Raw genomic sequence first — 21,522 nt, 5'->3', positions numbered from 1 at the left:
AGTGCTCTGCACACAGTAAACACTTATTAAATACTATCACTACTACTAGTAGCCCTGTGCACCTCCTCTCCTCTCTTCTCCCCTGCAGAGTAGTCTAGTGGTAAGAGGCCAAACCTAAAAGCCAAAAAACCTGAATTCTAACCCTGGCTCTTCCTCTTGCCTGCTATACGACCGTGGGCAAATCATTTAACTTCTCTGTGCCTCCATTTTCTCATCTGCAAAATGGGACTTCAGTATCTGTTCTCCCTCCCCCTTAGGTTACAAGCCCCTTGTGGGTCAGAGACTTGTCCTACCTGGTTACCTTGCCCCAGTGATTATTACTGTGTTTGGCACATAGTAATTGCTTAGCAAATGCATTATTATTATTATTATTATTATTATAAGACAGACCAAGTCACCAACCTCTGTAAATTCTGTGAACTGATCTGGTACTTCAGGGATGCTGTGTGACTTAGGCAAGTCACTTAACTTTTTTATGCCTCAGTTATCTCTCCTGTAAAATGGAGATTAATATTGTGAGTCCCATGGGGGCCGTGGACTTTGTCCAACCTTATTAGCAAGGCATTGTAGATGGAACAGGGGCCTCGGAGTCAGACGGTCATGGGTTCTAATCCCGACTCTGCCACTTGTCTGCTATGTGACATTGGGCAAATCACTCCACTTCCCTGGGCCTCAGTTACCTCATCTGTAAAATGGGGATCGAGACTGTGAGCCCCATGGGAGACAGGGATTGTGTCCAACCCGATTTGCTTGTTTCCATCCAGCACTTACTACAGTGCCAGCACATAGTAAGCGCTTAAATACCATTATTATTATTACTATTATTATATCTACTCCAGTGCTTAGTACAGTGCCTGGCACATAGTAAGCGCTTAACAAATACCATTAAAAAAGTCTCCTAAAAGGAAGGCTGTATCTATACTGAATACATTTACTACTGGAAAATTTATTTGGGACAAATTATTACTTATCGCTATAGCTAAAAGAATGTATCTCCCAGGTCTTGGGAATCTGATTTGTAGAGGGTTTCATCTGTGTTTTGTCCCGTCAGTGTCATTTTTTTTTTTAATGAGGTGAAACAGTGTAGAGGGAAAAGCTGCTTCTATAGAGGGACCAGTTTTACAAAATGCTTTTTGACATTTGGCCTGGATTCTCCTAGGCGACCAGGAGGCCTTGCTCCTTTGCCAGTGGCCTTTTTTCCAGGGGGTAATGAATCAGTCATATCTACTGAGCGCTTAGTGTGTGCAAAGCACTGTACTAAGTGCTTGGGATGGTACAATGTAGCAGACCCGTTCCCAGCCCCCAGTGAGTTTGCAAAAAGGGTTCTAGCTTCCTTGAGTTTATATAGATTAATCCCAGCAGAACGTGGTGTAACTTACCTGTTTCTCCAAGATTGGGAACAGTAAGAAGAGGAAGGGAACGATTTTACTGTCTCCAGACCATGGGACAGTAGGTTATTAATGAGAGGCCGGTTCCTTAATGCCATTAAGTGCGTATTGAAATGTGTTAGGTGTATGTAGCTTCTGAAAAAATGTGGGGTTTTTTGTTGGGAATGAGTTGCTAATGCTGATTTTTAGGCCAGCGTTGCTTTAAATGTGTGTCCTGTGGAGAGTGACTTTGGATCTCAGATTGTGGAGAACTGTAGAGGATAAGGCCGATGATGGCTTCTCAGAGCCTGGGCTAGAGAACAGAGACACAAGAGGGGAGGAGGATGGAAAGCCTGTATAAAGTAGAGGAAAAAAAAATAGTATTGTGATATGTTTTTCAGTAAGCTGTGGAAGGGAAACTGTTTAGAGTTTGACAGACATTCGGTGTATTCGCTGACTGATCAATTGGCATCAGAAAACAGATACGAATGTACAGTATTTATGCAAAAGGGCCATGCAGTTATTTTATGGTGACTTCCTAGAGGTCCTGAAACCTGACTTGTATGCACGGTTTCCTAGCAACATGTTATAAAGTCACTGGGGGAGTGAGATGCATCGGTAATTTTTTTTGTGTGTGTGCGCGCATATTTGGATGTAAATGTAAACTCAGTGACCGTGTCAGAGTCACACAGGGGAAGAATATCTTATGTTAAAGGGAAAGGAATAGATTTTCCAGAGATTTGCCTTCTGAAATTTAATTGGTGCCTCGCATCTGAGAAGTGCAGTGACTGAGGTAGAGTGCAAGACTACAGAGCTGTTGTGTTGAATGCTTGCTTCCTAGCAGGAAGGCCAGAGTTCAGTGGGTTGCTGCTCAGACGTTAGCTTTTGCCATCCACAGACGTTAGCGGGCTAGTTGTTACAGTCGGCCCTGTCTCTTTGCCTTATAATGGCACTATTGTTTAAGAGCAGGATTTTCAGCTGGATTCTCCCAGAGCACCTGCTGGGACTGTAGGATGCAGCTGTTTGTTCATGCACTAAGACTCTGTGTGTGTGTGTGTGTGTGTGTGTGTGTGTGTGTGTGTGTGTGTGTGTGTGTGTGCAGGACTGGGGGGATGGGGAGGGCGTGTGGGAGGGGACAGTCAGTCATATCACTGTCTTGTGCAAATTGAGATTCAGTAACAAATTGGAAGCATTTGGATAGTAGCAATTTGGCTAATGCTAAGCATTTGGAATCCAGTAATCTTGCTTGCCAATTAAACCGAGGCATGTCACCTCACATCTGATGGGGTTACTATTGCTGGGGGTGGTGGTGCGGGGGAATGCATTTCCAAACCGGATCAAACCTCACATAATTTGAGGTTTCTCGGCCTTCGTGGAGACCCACAGGCAGTTGTGGGTGAATGTGACAGAAGATGATAAAACTCTTTCCAGAACTGACATCCACACTCTGAATCAAAACTCACTGGACCCCCTACTCAATCAATCAATCAATCAGTCGTATTTATTGAGCGCTTACTGTGTGCAGAGCACTGTACTAAGCGCTTGGGAAGTACAAGTTGGCAACATCTAGAGACAGTCCCTACCCAACAGTGGGCTCACAGTCTAAAAGGGGGAGACAGAGAACAAAACCAAACATACTAACAAAATAAAATAAATAGAATAGATATGTACAAGTAAAATAAATAGAGTAATAAATATGTACAAACATATATATACAGGTGCTGTGGGGAAGGGAAGGAGGTAAGATGGGGGGATGGAGAGGGGGATGAGGGGGAGAGGAAGGAAGGGGCTCAGTCTGGGAAGGCCTCCTGGAGGAGGTGAGCTCTCAGTAGGACCTTGAAGGGAGGAAGAGAGCTAGCTCGGCGGATGGGCAGAGGGAGGGCATTCCAGGCCCGGGGAATGACGTGGGCCGGGGGTCGATGGCGGGACAGGTGAGAACGAGGCACGGTGAGGAGATTACTCCTCTTTCCTGTCCTTAAATGTGTACTTTTCAGCTGTTTGCATCCTCAAAGGACTAATGGTTCTTGCTAGAATGGATGATTCCTAGAGTAGATCATTCTATAGAGTAGCTCCCCTTGCCTCTTGGGTGGGGCATTGTGGTGGATCTCTCTGCAGGAGAGATGCTATTTCTCTCCTCCTTTTCTCTCCACCACTACCGCAAATTGGAAGTGCTCTGCTCCAGCCTGGGAAGGGCTCAAAGGGCATGACCTAGTGGCAAAAACAAAGGCTTGTGAGTCAGAGGACCTGGGTTCTAATGCCGGCTCTGCCGTTTACTTGCTGTGTGATCCTGGGCAGGTCACAACTTCTCTGTGCCTCAGTTTACTCAACTGCAGAATGGGATTTCAGTACCTATTCTCCCTTCTATCTAGACTTTAAGCACTGTGTCTGACCTTGTATGTACCCTAATGCCTTGAACAGTCCTTGACATATAGTAAGTACTTAACAAATACCACTATATACACACACACACACACATACATACATATATATATATATATATATATATATCTATAAAACCAAGTAGCAGTGTGATTCCAGAGTTGGTCTTCTTACACCAGACCACCAGTGCTTGCTGGGTGGTAGAGAATCTGGGTGGTACAGAATCTGTTTTCCCTCCCCCAAATACACATGCGAACACACACAGACCCCACCATCAAAACTCTCAGCGGCCGTTGCTCCAGCTGGAAAGGATTCAGACACTGTCAATATGAGGTCTTCCCAACTTTTAGAGCATTGGGAAAGCCATAGCTGTGACTTCTGTGGCCGTTGGGCTGAATAACGAGGAGTCTGAAACTGTTCCTCTAACCATGATGCACTATTGCCCTTGTCGTATCTACTCTTGCTCTTGATTTTTATATTTTTATGTTCATCATTCCTCAGTTTTGTCTCCAAGCCCCTGTTCCCTTATTCTTAGATTGTGAGGAGCCAGGGACCATGTCTAATTTTTACCCATGTATTTTCTGGTTTTCATATTTTTCTGGTTTTCTGGTTTTCTGTATTTTCATGCTGATTTTCTAGGTCAAATCATTGTTCTTATAGACTTGAATCCATGGAGATTTGCCCCATATAGCACACCTTCTCCCACATAGTCTTTTGAGGGGATAAGAGCAGGTGGAAGACCAGGTAGTGTCTCGGTCCTCATTTTACTGTTTCCTTCTCTGTAAAGTGGCAAATAAATACCAGTTCTCCCTTCCCCTTAGATTGTGAGCCCAACCTGGGACAGGGGCTGTGCCCAACCTGATTATCTTGCATCTACTACAGTGCTTGGCCCAAAGTAAGTGCTTAAAATATAATAATAATCATTGTTATTACTATTACAAATCCCTAGCTAAATTGAATTGTTGCTAGTATTTCTCATCCTCAGATTATGGAAATAAAGGATGAAATGCCTAGCCTTTCTCAGTACCCATAAATTGGTATTGATCATTATTTCTTTGACCACTGGAAAGTAAGCTTAGACAGCAGAACATCCCTTCCCAATTGTCTAGAAAAGGTCTATGGCTGTGGCATAATGAGTAATAATAGTAACTATGGCATTAAGGGCCTATTTTGTGCCAAGCATTGTACCAAGCACTGGGGCTGATTCAAGTTATTCAGGATGTACACAGTCCCTGTCCCACATGGGGCTCACAGTCTAAATAGGAAGAATGATCCCCATTTCGTAGATGAGGGAACTGAGGCACAGAGAAGTTAAGTGACTTGTCCAGGGTCAAACAGTAGGCAAGTGGCGGAGCCAGTATTAGATCCCAGGTCTTCTTACTCTCAGGCCCATGCTTTTTCCACAAGGATCAAAATAATGTAAGATGTAGTTGAAATGGGGTTAAATTAGGGCCTGTGATGTTTCTGGGAGGAGCCACCGATATTGGATGGTATTAGCCTCCCCAAGTAGCAACTTGGAGGTGACAGAGCTTCATATGGGTCTCAATAGCGCATTCCTTAGGGTGGCCTATGAGAAACAGGCCTATCAATCATTTGATAGTCTTTATTGAGTACTTACTGTATGCAGAGCATTGTGCTAAGCGTTTGAGAGAGTATAGTTCAAAGAGTAGACATGTTCTCTGCCCACAATGAGCTTACAGTCTAGGGGCCATTTCAAGAGCTATTCCATATTTAGAACAAATAAAATTCACCTGGTGTCTGTCAGCCCCTGTTGTAATAGGCTGTTTTTGGAAGCCGCTAAGGTCTTTCAGTTCTTATCGTGTGCAGAGCACTGGACTAAACGCTTGGGAGAGGACAGTACAATAGAGGTGGTCGAGAGGATCGCTGCCCTCAAGGAGCTTAGAATCTGGTGGGGCAGACAGACAGCAGCATGAGGATATATACTTAAGTATGTTGGGGTTAGTGCTTAGGGGGTACAAACCTAAATGCATAGGATACGTAGAGAAGAGAGAGAATAGTGCATGGAGATGAGAAATTAGAGAAGGCTTGGAGATTTTTTCCATTCCTAGCCTGGGCAATAACTAGCGAGTGGAAGTCAATCTGCTACAAGCCAAAACTCACCTGTGCTGGGCAGCAGCGGCCTGGGTGAGAGTCGAGGGCAGAGACTCACGTTTACTGCGCGGGAGAAGGCAGTGGTAAACCACTTCTGTATTTTTACCAAGAAAACTCTGGAGATATGCTACCAGAACATTTGTCGGTGGAGATGGGGCATTCTGGGAGAGATGTGTCCTTGGAGTTGGTATGGATCAGGGATGGCTCGACAGCAGAAGACAAGATATGGGCAGCAATCAATCAATCAATCATATTGAGCGCTTACTGTGTGCAGAGCACTATACTAAGCGCTTGGGAAGTACAAGTCGGCAACACATAGAGACAGTCCCTACCCAACAGCGGGCTCACAGTCTAGAAGGGGGAGAGAGTGACATAAGGACTGAAGTGGGGAGACAATGGAGCGAGAGAGATCAGCCAAGGAGGCTGATGGTGGAGTGGATTTTCTGTTCATGTATATGGCCTTTTTTTTTTACTATGGTGTATAAGTATAATGAATTAAATGCACCATGCACCTGTCTATTCGTTTTGTTCTATTGTCTGTCTCCCCTCTTGGTGGTGGTGGTGGTGATGGCATTTGTTAAGCGCTTACTATGTGCAAAGCACTGTTCTAAGCGCTGGGAGAGGTTACAAGGTGATCAAGTTGTCCCACAGGGGGCTCACAGTTTTAATCCTCATTTCACAGATGAGGTAACTGAGGCACAGAGAAGTGAAGTGACTTGCCCAAAGTCACACAGCTGACAGTTGGCGGAGCCGGGATTTGAACCCATGATCTCTGACTCCAAAGCCCGTGCTCTTTCCACTGAGCCACGCTGCTTCTCCCTCTTCTAGACTGTTAGCCCATTGTTGGGTAGGGACCGTCTATATATGTTGCCGATTTGTACTTCCCAAGCGCTTACAGTGCTCTGCACACAGTAAGCGCTCATTAAATACAATTGAATGAACGAATGAACGGAGGTGAGCTATTACAAGTGTTTGGACCAGTGAGGTAGCGGTTTGAATGGAGAGGGGAAGGGCAGATTCTAAAAGATGTAATTCAAAAAGAATTAGCAACAATCTGAAAGAGTTCATGCATCTACCAAAGGGGACTGATTCATAACCAGGAATAGCTCAATCACTAGGAGAATCTGGGTCAGCAATTCTAAAACTCAAGACTTACTGGTGTCTCCAAATTGGTAAATGCATTACTAGAGGCCTGTGTAAGATTTGGCTCTGAAAGTCCACCAATGTTTTCACTAAAACCCACTCTTTGCAGAAATAAAGATGTTTTCTACTGCTCTCGACTATACCCGTGCAAGTGACAGAAACTTGGCACTTCACTGGTCAGACTGAAATGACTTATTTTGTTTATGGTTTTCCAAAGTAAAATTATATAAATCATTTCAGCTATTTTAACTTAGGAAACTGGCAATAAGGCTTCTTAAAAAAAATGCCTTCTAGGTTGAATGTGTGTTTTGGCCAAATTTTAGACATAAACCAAATTTAATTTGAAAAAATGAGCTATTTTCCAGCCTCTGGATATTCCAGATTTAAAAGTATTTTAAAGACCTTGGAACCAGTCTAGAGACATTTAGTTACTAGCACCTGGGCATGAACAGCTGAGCATGCTCAGAGATGGAGGGCCATTTTTAGGTATCCACTGTGGTGATAGCTTTGCTATCACATTTAAGTTTTGGGTCAGTAGATCTCTTCAGTTCTCATAATATGTGTGTTAAGTGTTCAGTTTCATTTATCTGAATGATCAGCACCAATGATACCCTGAGTTAATTTTATTTTTGTAATCAGACCAGTGGTAATTTTCCCATCATTAACTGAATATGTATCCTGTGATGAATTTTTCTTGTAATTTGTTTTTACTACTGACCTTTCTTCCAAGTGAATGCCATTCTTGTGGCATTCATTTCAAACAGGACCAGAAAACTGTGACCATGAAGCTCCCTAATTCCACATGCCCAGGCATGTTTTGGCCAATCAGATAATTTTTGAGAACTCTAATTCCATCTTCAAGTGTCACTCTTCGCTATCATGCTTTGTTTTCCCTGAAGTGGCTGCTTTCTTTCATATGTGTCAAATTTCCCATTAGAGGAGATGAATTGAGAAAAGTCAGAAGTACAAGGTACATGGCTACCCCTGATATATATTACATATACATGTGTACATATAATTTTTTTTTGGTTATTTGTGAGTGTAGTGTTCCCAACCCAGTTTATGGATCGGGAACTTGTCCACTAATTCTGTTGCAGTATAGTCTCCCAAGCACTTAGTACAGTGCTGTGAACTTAATAAGTGTTCAATAGAGACGATTGATGGATTGCTTATATGGTATACCACTCAGTGATGTAGCAGTTGTCCTCTCCCTGAAGAGAAGACTGAGCAGGGGCTATTCAAGGACAAGAGCAAAATAAGATAGCGTGAAGCTGGGATTACATAGACAAGAGAGAAGAAACTCAGGTATACTTAGGCCAAGGATGTGTTTGCCCAGTACAAGTTAAAACGGAGATGTCAAATAATTTGCTGCATTTGACAGCCAGCCTGAATAATTGACATGTCAAAAGAGATTGTGGGGAGGCCTGAATTATCTGGTTTAGTGTAGATGCAGCCTTTAAGTATCTTTTTCTTAGGCAGAAGAGCACAAGGATGAGAACTCTCACATTGTCTATCTTTCTGGATGTACATTTATCCTTTTGATGATCAGTCTGTATGGCATATTGCTTGATATTGAGTGCCCAAGCTATTGAAACGTGGGCATACTACTACTACTGTTACTACTGGTGATAACTGCAGTATTTGTTAAGGTCTTATTATGTAGCAAAAACTGTACTGGGGTAGGTAAGTACTGGAGTTGGTACAAGATAATTAGGTCAGTCCCTGTCTCACATCGGGCTCACAGTCTGAGGGAGAGAGAACATGTATCGAACCCCTATTTTACAGGTAAACTGAGGCAGAGAAGTTGTGACTTGCCCAAGATCACACAGTGGGCAAGTGGTGGAGATGGGATTAGAACCTAGGTCCTCTGATTCCTGGCCCATACTCTTTCCGCTAAGTGATGTTGCTTCACCTTGGAAGAGTATAAGGAATTATTAGTTGACTAGGCTACTACGTGGCTCAGTGACAAGAGCCCGGGCTTGGGAGTCAGAGGTCATGGGTTCGAATTCCGGCTCTGCCACATAATAATAATAATAATGGTATTTATTAAACGTTTACTATGTGCAAAGCACTGTTTATGTCTGCTGTGTGAGCTTGGGCAACTCCCTTAACTTCTCTGAGCCTCAGTTACCTCATCTGTAAAATGGGGATTAAGATTGTGAGCCCCACATGGGTCTATCTGATCACCTTGTATTCCCCCAGCGCTTAGAACAGTGCTTTGCACATAGTAAATGCTTAACAAATGCCATCATCATTATTATTACTGTTTAATATAGTAAAGTAGGACTTAATGATGAGCATCTTCACTTATATTGAAGGAGTCATTTGGTCACTGGATGAATTGGATTTTTCCTGAAAGGGTCAAAGGACCCATTTTTTTTAAAAAAAAAGAAATCCAAATTCAAATATTTCTTAATAATGCAACAATATCCAGTTCCATTTGAGTCCATCCCAAAAAACTGACAAAAGTTGTTGTCAGCCTCTTACTGGTTTGAGTGAAAAGCCATTGGGTTAGCTGCAAATAATGGATATTTGCCAGGAGAGAACTGCTGTTAAGTCTTCTCTGGGCAACAGCCAAGTTAAGGGTTAGAGATGGGGGACGGAAAACCTAAAATGCTACCTGTCATTTGGAAACAAGGTGTTCATATCAGGGTTCCCAGGACCTACTCTGAGGTGAGACAAGCAGTAAATGGCTCCACAAACATAGAAGGGTAGATTATCCCCTACTGATTTGGGTCAACAAAGTAATTCTTCAGAAACATCCTTTTAAAAAAATAGACAAACATGTCAAGAACTCTTGGCAAATAAAACTTCCCTTGAGGTGAAAGACTTCACTTGAGAAGTTGCAGTGTATAATAGGCCTGAGTGAGACAAGTGTGGCTATTTCTAGTTAATATTCCTTTTATGAGCTGTATCACCACAACTTGTTGGGGGAGCCCTGTGTAGACAGGATAGTAACTTGAGAAGCTACATAATCACCAGTCTGGTCCCAGAATCTGTCCTGGAAGCCATGAAAGCCATGATAAGCCCACTGTTGGGTAGGGACTGTCTCTATATGTTGCCAGTTTGTACTTCCCAAGAGCTTAGTACAGTGCTCTGCACATAGTAAGCGCTCAATAAATACGATTGATGATGATGATGATGCCAGCCAGCATGCCTACCTGAGGAACCCTTCTGCCCCTGCTGAGCTCGTGGCCAGTTTCCTTGCCCTGCCTCCAGGTCAATCAATTAATCAGTGGCATAGTGGATAGAGCACAGGCCTGAGTGTCAGAAGGACCTGGGTTCTAATCCTAGTTCTGTCCCTCAGTTACATCATCTGTAAAATGGAGACTAAGATTGTCAGTCTCATGTGAGACATGGACTATGTCCAACCATCTTATCTTCCTCTAGACTTTAAGATCACTATGGGCAGGGAGCCTGTCTGCTAATTCTGTTGTACTCTCCCAAGCTCTTAGAGTGGTGCTCTGTACATAATAAGCTCTCAATAAATACCATTGATTTGTTGAGTGCTTACTGTATTCAGAGCCCTGATCTCGTCTATCTCGCCGCCAATGCCTTCCCATGTCCTCTCCCTAGCCTGGAACTCCCTTCCCCTCTGTATATGCCATTCTCCCCACCTTCAAAGTGTTAAAGTTCATATCTCCTCCGAGAGGTCTTCCCTGATTAAACCCTCTTTCCCTGCTCCTTCTGTGTTATCTGTGCACTTGGGTCTGTGGATTTTGGGCATTTGATATTCACCTCACCCTCAACCCCACAGCACATATCTACGTATCTTTAAATCATATATTCAAAGTCCCCTGACTCTCCTGTCACTGTAGACAGCACCACCACCCATCCTGTCTCTCAAGCCCATAACCTTGGCATTATCTTTGACCTCTCTCTGTCATCCAACCCACATATTCAGTCCGTCACCAAATCCTGTCAGACCCACCTTCACAGCATTGCTAAAGTCTGCCTTTTCCTCTTCATCCAAAATGCTACCATGTTTAATACAATCACTCATCATCTCCCTCCTGGATTACTGCAATCAGCCTCCTTGCTGACCTCCCAGCGTCCTTTCTCTCCCTACTGCAGTCCATACTTCACTCTGCTGCCCAGATCATTTTTTTTTACAAAAAAGTTCAGGACATGTCACTCCCCTCTTCAAAAAACTCCAGTGGTTTCTCATCCACCTCCGTATCAAACAAAAATTCCTCACCATCTGCTTTAAAGCACTCAGTCACCTCTCCCCCTCCTACCTCATCTCACTTATCTCCTTAAACAACCCAGCCCGCACACAAGTGATAACCTTCTCACTGTGCCTCGATCTTGCCTATGATGGTGATGATGGCATTTGTTAAGCGCTTACTATGTGCAAAGCACTGTTCTAAGCGCTGAGCACTGATCTTGCCACCGACCCCTAGCCCACTTCTCCAGATGCCCTCCTTCTTTAAATCCTACAGACATTTATTCTCCCCTCCCTTCACAGACTGACTGAAGGCACATCACGTCCAAGTTTCCCAGACTAAGCCCCACTTTTCCTCATCTCCCACTCTCTTCTGCGTCACCCTGACTTACTCTCTTTGCTCTTCCCCCCCCCATCCCAGCCCCACAGCACTTGATGTACATATCTGGTTTTTTATTTATTTCTATTGATGTCTGTCACCCGCCCCCTAGACTGTGAGCTCATTGTGGGCAGGGACTATCACTGTTTATTGTTGCATTGTACTTTCCCAAGCACTCAGTACAGTGCTCTGCACACAGTAAGCAATCAATAAGTGTGATTGATTGAATGAGTTAATGAATTATAAATGATTTATATTAATGTCTGTCTCACCCTCTAGACTTTAAGCTTGTTGTGGTAAGCGAACATGACTGCTTAACTCTTCCTCCCAAGTTAACTCTCCCAAGTACTTAGTACAGGGTTCTGCACATAGTAAGTATTCAATAAATACCATTAATTGATTGAACTAAGTGCTTGGAAGAGTACATTGCAACCGAGTTGGTAGGCATGATCCCTGTCCACAAGGAGCTTACAGTCTATAGAGAAATGAAACCTGACAGGCCCGATGACACAGTGCTGCATTGCCCTGCCAGTCGTGGGTTGGTCAGAGGGCGTTCAGGGTCGATGGAGTCGGGGTGTGGGGTCAGAGAGGATGCGGGGTCAGAGCCAGCTCTGGGGGTCACAGGATATGCAGGATATAGAGAAGCAGCGTGGCTCAGTGGAAAGAGCCCGGGCTTGGGAGTCAGAGGTCATGAGTTCTAATCCCAGCTCTGCCACTTGTCAGCTGTGTGACTTTGGGCAAGTCACTTAACTTCTCTGTGCCTCAGTTACCTCATCTGTAAAATGGGGATTAAGACTGAGCCCCACTTGGGCCAACTTGATTACCGTGTATCATCCCCAGTGCTTAGAACAGTGCTTGGCACATAGTAGGCGCTTAACAAATGCCATTGTTATTATTATTATTATTATTATCATTATTCAGGCTTGGAGTCAGCCACATGTCCAGTTCTGTTGGATGGGCTGAAGGAAATTTTTCTTTGGACTATTTTGCCGATTATTCAGTGGCCATGACACAAGAGAGGGGAAAGGAGTTGGGATGAACAAGAGGAGGGGGAAGGGAATGTAAATTAGGAGATGTTAAGCGTCTCCTGATAGGGTTCCAACAATAATCCTGAAAGGTTACCACTTGGGTGGGAATAATTGGTCTTTAAAGTCGACTGAAAAGATTAAGAGCAATAGGAAAAGCTCATGTTTTCCTCTACCATTGTTTAGAACCCTGGACTTAATCAGCTTGGTGCCTTCATTTGAAAGCCACTGCTCTTCGGACAGAGAATACAACAGAATTGTTAACATCCTGAATTCAGAAATAACATGTTATGCTACATTTCCTTTCTAAAGGGTAGAGGGAGAACTGGAAGAAACAGATGTGAGAGTATCGGTCAGCTGCTTCCTGCGTGTGGGAAAACCCAGTCCTATGGATGTCTAAATGGAACAAAGCCAGAAGTTTCAGCCTAATCATCTTGTGAATGAAAGGGCGAAGACCCCCCAAGTCTTTCGAGGGGGTGGCTTTGCCCTGGGCAGACTCACCTAGGGTGAAAAGGGGCAGAGTGTCAATCTCTGACCAGCACGGTGTCTGGACCTTAGGAATATTTTGGGTTATTAGGCATGACTAAAGCAACAAGGGTTTATCGCTCTCCGGAGCCGGAGTAACAAGGCAGATCTTGAATAGAGGGATGGTTTCCTGATCAGCCTTTTGCTGGAACTTTACAAGGGCTTCAGGCTGGCCTTGGGCCATGGAGTCCGCCTTGATCTGTGCGCATGGTGATTTTAAACTACGATATAAGGAAAAGCTGGCAATTATTCAGTCATGCCATTAATTTCAAAGTATGGGTTCCATAGAGCTGCTGTCAGTATAAATATTTCTTTTACCTTAGAGAGCTCGATTTGCAGTGGTTTTCAAATTTGTATTTTCATAATTTTCCATCTAGCCTTTTAATTGAGAATTAAATCCAGAAAGGGCAATGGTTCAGTTAATTAAAACCTGGGCAAATAAGAGCTTTCAATATCCTCTTCCAATATATCATCAGATTCATCTCTGCTTTCCCAGAAGGTTGCTAGTTTTATGTCCAAGGGTTTCTTTTTATCACCAGAAATGAGAACCATGTACAAAGTACCTTACCGTTTATAGTTCATCACAATTCAAAATCGCAAAATTTGTGCAGATGTCTCCTTGAACCAGACTTCCTCCTGATTCAGAGGGCACCATTTGCATATACATGCTTAGTAGGCTGGGTGACCCTAGGGGATGTTTTCTGAAACTGAAATGAAGTTGTACTCTGGTCTACCAAACAAGGGTTTCATTTTCTCTAAAGTTTTAAAGAATCAGTACTAGTTATTGAGCACCTACTGGGCGAGGAAGACTGTGCTAGGCACTTGGGAGCATACAATGGAGAAGACGTACAAGGATCTAATCTTTAAAGAAATTTGAGTGTCTGCCCAGTGGTCTTGAGTGTAGGCCTACTAGAATGTAATTCTTTTAGGGCAGGGCTCATGTCTACTAACTTTATTGTATTGTACTCTCCTAAATGCCTGGTACAGTGCTTTGCACTCAGTAAATACTGTTGATTGCCTATCAAGTAGTCCGCATTACTCTTGGGGACATGGTTAGCCCTCAAAGTTTCCATTCCCAGGGACTCCATCCTTTAGGAATTTGCCTAGTTTGTTGGGCAGAGATAATCCAACCCCGTTGATGCCCCTATTCAATATGGAATTGGGAAATACGGAAAGGTAGTTAACTGATTAATTTTGATTTTGCCCTTGATTAAATTCAGGATAGTTTGATGTAGTTGACATTCTGGAAGGGATACTTTAGGGCAAGGAAATGAAATGACAATAAAAGCTAGAATTTGAATAATGTGTGTGTGTCTTTTCCAAAGGGCTTTTACATCAATTGTCTCACTTTATTTTTTCAACATATCTATGATGTAGGGATTATTTTTTCCATTTTATAGATGAAGAAATTGAGGCCTAGAATGGCTAAGTGACTTGCCCAAATTCACAGAGGAAACCAGAAGAAGCACTGGAATGAGAACCTAAATCTGAAGTTTCCTAACCCCTCCTCTTTTCACATTGCCATGTGTTGGGACTTGCTATTCTTTCAGGTTTAAGAGGTAGTTTCCTTAAAAGGAAAAGGGAGCTAGTTAAAGTGGCTTGGATTTAAGGTCGATCACTTCAGAAAGCAATGTAGGTTGTTAAGAAAGGGGAAGAAAATGCCTAGATTTCACCTCAAGTTGTCCATGCTTTTTATAATCCTGAGAACTGATGTTTTTGAAAATTTTCACTTTCATTTACTCAGCAGATCATTTACTCTGACTAAAGCTCCTGAAAACTGTTGTGCAGTCTTAACCTGCAAAATAATTTCTTTGATTAGTCTATTCTCTAGAAGATCAAGTTTATTTCCCATCATTTGACCTCACAATTTCCTGTGTTGAATTCCTGTGTTTCTTGAATTTTAATTTCTTTTTTTCATCCCTTACTCCTTATTCGGGATTTTTTAGTTAAATTCTTCTCACTAGTATAGACATTTTAAAACATGCAACTAATCTGCCTTGTCTCTCCAACACTGCTTGGGATCCCCTCCGCTGGCCCAATCCTGGAAAGATAAAGGCAGAGTAGCAAAATTGTAAAAAGACATGGACAAATTCAACCTCTGGATCTAGCCCTCTGCATAAGGTTCTTTTGAAGCAGCAAGGAGATCGTCAGAGGTCCTTGCTAATTTTAAGGGTTCCCACTAACTGTCTTTGGGACTTCATTTTCCACTGTAAGCCCAAGTTTTTTTGTTCAACCTAATACCATTTTAACACAGCAAGAAGATTGTGTGTGCTCGTGGGCTCCCAAAGTGTGTGGAAGGAAAGACATGTTGTGTCGTTTGAGGAAGGAGAGTGAAATGGGGGTGAGAAGTGACTATCACGTGGAACATTTAAGAAAAAAAAGCATTCAGATTTCCTTAATTTGGTGCGGGGCAGTTAACTGGAGACTTCCAAAGCCTTTTATTAGGATAAACCCTGTTCTTCAGAAAATAAAGCCATTTGGTATTCATTCCAAAGAAAATGAGAAGTGTTGCAAGAATTTGGGAAGGGATATGCTTGGGGTGTCCTGTTTATTTTCCTTGTTTCTAGTCCAGTGATCTCTTGTCTTTCCCTCGTTCAGTGATTCCTCTACAACCACAGCTCCTTTTTCGGGTAAGGGTAGGTGGGACAGAGAGGGCACTCCCCCCACACTGTCAGATGAGGACTCAGTTAGCCATCCAGTGCCTAGAACAGTGCTTGGCACATAGTAAGTGCTTAACAAATGCCATCATCATCATCCTATCTATGAAAATTGGGGATCCGGTAGGCCAAAGGAAAGAAACCAACATGAGCAGGAAGAGGACTGTTGGAGGACTAAAAGGGGGGGAAAAATTCCTCACATTTACCAACTTTGTTGGTACAATGCTCTGCATACAGTAAGCGCTCAATGAATACCATTACTTGCTTAAAAACACTGTAAATTATTGAAACTTTAAGGATGGCAAAGGGCATTCTCATTCATTCAGTCATACTTACTGAGCGCTCACTCCGTGCAGAGCATTATACTAAGTGCTTGGGAGAGTACAATATAACAGACACATTCCCTACCCACAATGAGCTTACAGTCTAGAAGGGGAGACAAACATTAATTATAAATAAATTACAGATATGTACCTAAGTGCTGAAGGGCTGGGAGCAGGGATAAATAAAGGGAGCAAGTCAGGGTGAGGCAGAAGGGACTGGGAGAAGACGAAAGGAGGGCTTAGTCAGGGAAGGCCTCTTGGAGGAGATGTCTCCTGGGAGTCCAGCATTAATGGAGTGTCTTATAATTTTGTGCCCAGTATCGGGCCTATTGTTGAAGTTGTGGACTTCTTGTTACTAGCTGCTTTGTGATTCATTAAGTGCCTATTTTGTTTCTTTTTCCATCTTCTCTTTTGACAGCTGCAAATCAGAAAGAACCCATGACACTTACATTTAAAGTGAAAGAAGAGCCTAAGGAAGAAGAAATTCCGAGCTCAATCTTGCCTCAGTCCAGCTATGTATTCAACCGGGGATCTGATACGTCAGCCCCGAGCATCCCCGAGGATATGCTTAAGCCACAGGAAGGGCAGGCAAACGTGCTAAAGCGGGACATGTCGGTCAAAGCTGCGTCCGAGCTTCTCATGAAACTATCAGGTACTTGATTGATTTTAAAATCAATCTCAGATATTGTCGTCTTGCATTTGAAGCAACAGTGGTATAATAACACTGATTTTGAGTTTCTCAGAAGACACACTTACTGATTTAAATTTGTGTATGTAAGTGCATGAATGCATTTATTGGCACATGCGTTCTGGGCACCAATTTTAACAAGTATCGGCTTTTGTCATCCTGTGAGTTAGTTTGTAAGGGTCATAATGTCTTAATACATTGTACATTTTCAGAAAATGTTGCATGTCATAAGTAGTGCATATAGACTACCTGAGCTACTATAAAAAAATATCTTTTGCGTTGCGGCTACAGTATCTCCTTATATTATGTTTTAAAAGCACATTACCCATATTTCACTAAGCATTTAAATATGACATTATGCTATGGTCACTCTGGCCATAAATGGATCTAGTCCCTAAAGTTCTTACTATTAAAAATAATGGTGTTTTTTAGCCACTTACTGTGTGCAAAGTAAGTTGCTATAATCAGGTGGGAAACAGTTTCTGTCCTAAACGCAAGGCTGGCTTCAGTCAGTAGGAGTCGGCTGCGGTAGCGCAGGGCATAACCTTGGAGTGGGCGGTGGAGTTCCAAATATATAAGCTCCGAGCCCAAGTCAGAACCTGCCTTGTGTGAACAGGGATTTGGAAGGGGACATGGTGGCTCTGGAGCGAGGTAGCAGGACCTGGCGTCCCCCTGGAGAAATGCTCGATGTTTGTGGGTTTGGATGACTTCTGTATGATGTTATATTACGTGTTGTTGTGTGTGTATTATAGCGAACGGGAGAGGGAGAAGAGGGAGTGAAGTATTCCCTGTCTCAGGGAGACCAAATATCTGAAGCTGGCCCTGCCGATCCAGCTTTTTTCTCTGGGCATGATGGCCTCCTGGAAAGAGCATGAGGCTGGGAGTCAGGAGACCTGGATTCTGGTTTTATATTGGTTCCTGGCCTGCTGTGTGACCTAGGGCAAGTCACTCACCCACTCTGTGACTCAAGTTTCCTCATCTGTAAAAAGCGGGAAAAGGTACTCAATTTTCCTACCGCAGATTGGCGGACAGGACCTGTCTGATCTGAGTACTTTATTCCTACCACAGACTAAGAAGGTATTTGCTTGCTTCTCCCCCTGCCACCTCTCCTCTTGCCTTCCCTCCTCTTTTGTCCTAGTAAAGAGGATCATTTGTAATTCTGTTTAAGTTCTAGAGCAGTAAGAAAAATGCTGGACTAATAATGTTCTTGTTAGAGCTCTGTACTGGCCAGAAATCTTTAACCTGATTCGTGGGGACACCTGGCCTAGGGGAAGGGAACTTGTTCTCACATGTTAAAGGGCTAAGTTATGCTTGCATCAAATATTTGTCTGCCCTTCATTCCAAGAGGCTTCTATGCCTTGGTCCCAAGGGGAAGACCATGAAATTATGACTATGGTGCATGTGTGGCAGACCTTCAGCTTCCATGCTGTGGGCTCCCTAGCAGCCTGAGAGGCTACCCTAGCTCTGCTCTGAATCAGGCTGGAAGTAGAGGAATTTTTGAGTCTGCCCAAGGCCAGGCAGATGTGCATTCTTGCATGAAGTAAGGAAAGGGATGAGCCATCCCACCCCACTCTCTTACACAAATAAAGCACAAAAGTCTTTTCATTTTAGCTTATTCCAGGAAGTCTTCAACAATATTGTAGTAGTACTAGGATTTTTTTTAAAATGATATTTAAGCACAGGGAAGTTAAATGACTTACCCAAAATCACACAGCAGAGCAATGGCTAAGTTGGGATTAGAACCCAATATTCTGATTCCCAGGCCTGTGCTCTTTCTACTAGGCCTTACTCTGTCCTTCCCAAGTATTAAGACTTTACTGTAATACAGAGCATTGTACTAAACACTGGGAGAAAATGCACAGATGGGAATTAAACACAGTCCCGGATGTCCCCCAAGGCCCTCTCTTTAAGTGGGGAGAAGGGATTGGAGATAGACACAAGAGTGATGAAATATTAAAAATCACCCCCCCCCCCCCACACACACACACCCAAGTCTCGGCAGGGATGGAGGAGTTTGAGAGCATGTGGGAGGAACCCAGAAGCATGGACCCTGGGTGGTGGAAAGAAAGGTGGCAGTTAGCAATAGAAGAGTCTGAGAGTGCCCGGGAGCAGCTTTTAACCCCTGCCTGATGCACGTGGAACGTGCTGAGAGCAGGAACCCACGGCGGTAGGAGGGAAGGAGACGGTTACATGGTGTTTTTCTCAGCGGTGACGGAAGAGTCCAAGAGCACATGGGAGCAAGCAGCTTTTACCCCACCCCAGTGCACATGGAGCATGCCAGGAGCAGGGATGCTTGGTGGTGAGAGGGAATAAAGCAGTTACTACATTGCTCTTCTTGGGGCCATTAGAAGAATCCCAAGAGCACATGGGAGCAGATTTTATCCCTGGCCTAGCAGGAGGGAAAGTGACCATTTCCAGGTGCCTTTCTCTGCAGCAGTGGAAGTGTGAAAAGCTTTATTGGCATGGCTGGACCACCTCTTGTAAATTACATTAGCGGCATTTTGGAGAATACCAAATTTTTAACTCAATTTTTCAAGCCCTATACTATATGCATCCTGATTAATACTCCTGATGTCTTGCTGCAGACATTTCCTGTAAATTTTAGTCTCCAGTCCACCTGCTGGGGTAATTTTCATTTACAGTTTACTTTTATACTTGAAAATACTTTTTTTTCTTTTGGAAACAGGGGAAAAGGGTGTCCCACGAATGAACTATCTTTTCAGTACAGAGATGCTTTTTCTTGTCTTAGTCCACTGGTGTCTAAGATTGGAATCACAAAAGGGTGTCCTGACTTGGATACTCTTTATTCTCTTTATCTAATTCAGCCTTTCATGGACTCTTAGACTTGAAACATCATTCAGCAGTTCTGTTGAGGCCCCTTTCAATCTTTTTGTTTGAGCCATCTTGGTAATAGCAAGGACCTGCTCAAAGAAGATTGGCTCCTACAAGTCCAATTTTTAAAATCCCTGTGGCATCTTGTTTTGGTAAATTAATGTGGAGCCAAGTCCCTGTGTAAAACAAAGGTAGGCCTGACCTCTGGCCTTTGAACTTACAAAGGATTAAATGTTAACAAAATTAGGATCCAGAAGGGAAGCTGGATAATTTTGGTTTTGCCGACAGCATAGAGTAATATATAACAACAACGTTGTTGGACACTTTCGTGGCCAAGGAATATTGTTTTCAGAACCGACTTTTGTTTTGAACAGACTTTTGAAGGAGAAAAGTATATAGAGGCATAGGGACCTAGACAAAATGTGAAAAGCAGTTTAAGACAATAAAAATTCCTGGAGAGTATTTGAAGCAAGCGAGGTAAGGTAGAATGATTGGATGGAAAGGCAGGAAAGCAAAGAAATTGACCTGAAAAGGACCACTCCTGATAAAGACACATTGAATGCATAGAAGAGGGAAAGGGAAAGAATGATGGAGTCCAGAGAGTAGGAGTTGGCTTTGTTTAAGATAAAGATAAGGTTTGCAGCTTGGAGATGGGCAGATGGTGGGGAAGTCGGGGGAGTAGAAAGAGGAGATTTAAGATAAGAAATTGTGCAAATGGTGTTTGGGAATAGCAAGAGAGTAAGAAACACGGGAATGCCTTTCCACCTCCACATCAAACAGAAACTCCTTGCCATTGATTTTAAGGCACTCAGTTAGCTCCCTCTCCTACCGAACCTCGCTGATTTCCTGTTACAACCCAATCCACACACTCCATTCCTGTAATGGCCAGCCTGCTCTTTATAGCTCTCGTTTCCAAAAATCACATCCCCTCAAGAGGCCCTTGGTTCCCCTATCTATCCTCTCTTCTGCATCACCTATACCCTCAGGTCTGTATCTTTAAGCACTCGATGATCACCCCGCCCTCAGCACCACAGCACTTATAAGCCTATGCTTTATATACTCTGCAGTTCCCCTTTCTGTAAGTTATTTTTAATATTTGTCTCCCCCTCTAGACTGTAAGCTTGTGACATTGTACTTTCCTAAGCACTTAGTACAGTCCTCCGCACTCAGTAAGTGCCACTGAGTGGTTGATTGATTGTCGGTCCCCAAGTTACTTTGCCTGAGGCCCAAGAAAAACAGAAGACTTTCCCTACACCCTCCACACCCCCGAAATGATGCAACTTAAACTATGCCACGTGGTTCAGATCAGTGATCTATCTAGTCTGGTATTCAGTCTAGATGCTTGGAGGAACAGTTTTGTGGTTAGGGATGTGCCTTCTGATATTCCTAATTTTCCTTTGATAACCTACTTTGGACCTCATTCATGAATTTATACAGCTTATTTTTCTATCTGTTCATATTATCTGCCTACATAATTTGCTGTATTAACAAATTCCATATAACCAACTGCTTTATGACATTTTTTTGTTGGGTTTTAAACATACAACCAGCAGTGGGAGGGTGGTTGATCTTTAGCCTCTTTTCTGTTTAAAGAGAAGAGCTTCATCTCATTTTGAGAAGCCTGCTGCTTAAATGTTTTCCTCTTTCAGTTGATTTCTCCAAAATAATTCTGGTCTTGTTTCTTGTTCCGACTTCTTTCTTGTCTTCATGTCTCAGTGTGAATAGTTTGTATGTTCAGATTCCTTTTAATAATGGATTCAATATCCCTACGTATCCTTCAAGGTTTGATCCAGTTGGGTATTGCCTGGAAATATTTCCTGTTGCAGAATTCCTGCATTCAGTTAAACTTATGGTTAAAACTCAGATGAAACAAAGACCAGATTATCCCACTAAATAGTTATGGTGAGAAATGACCTTTTCTCTCTAT

The 21,522-nt window shown here is 43.1% G+C and overlaps 1 protein-coding gene across 5 annotated transcripts in view; it reads left to right on the top strand.

The window, feature by feature from the left end:
* ZNF827 (zinc finger protein 827) overlaps window positions 1-21,522 on the top strand; it is a 150,497-nt gene that overhangs the window by 37,262 nt on the left and 91,713 nt on the right. For all 5 annotated transcript variants that reach the window (XM_038754920.1, XM_038754921.1, XM_038754923.1 and 2 more), the window contains exon 5: window positions 16,494-16,727. In XM_038754920.1, coding sequence (XP_038610848.1) covers window positions 16,494-16,727 — 234 coding nt within the window. The remainder of the gene's footprint in view (window positions 1-16,493; window positions 16,728-21,522) is intronic.

Source organism: Tachyglossus aculeatus, chromosome 12, assembly GCF_015852505.1.
Source record: "Tachyglossus aculeatus isolate mTacAcu1 chromosome 12, mTacAcu1.pri, whole genome shotgun sequence".
Taxonomy (NCBI): domain Eukaryota; kingdom Metazoa; phylum Chordata; class Mammalia; order Monotremata; family Tachyglossidae; genus Tachyglossus; species Tachyglossus aculeatus.
This window is presented reverse-complemented; position numbering and strand designations above follow the sequence as displayed.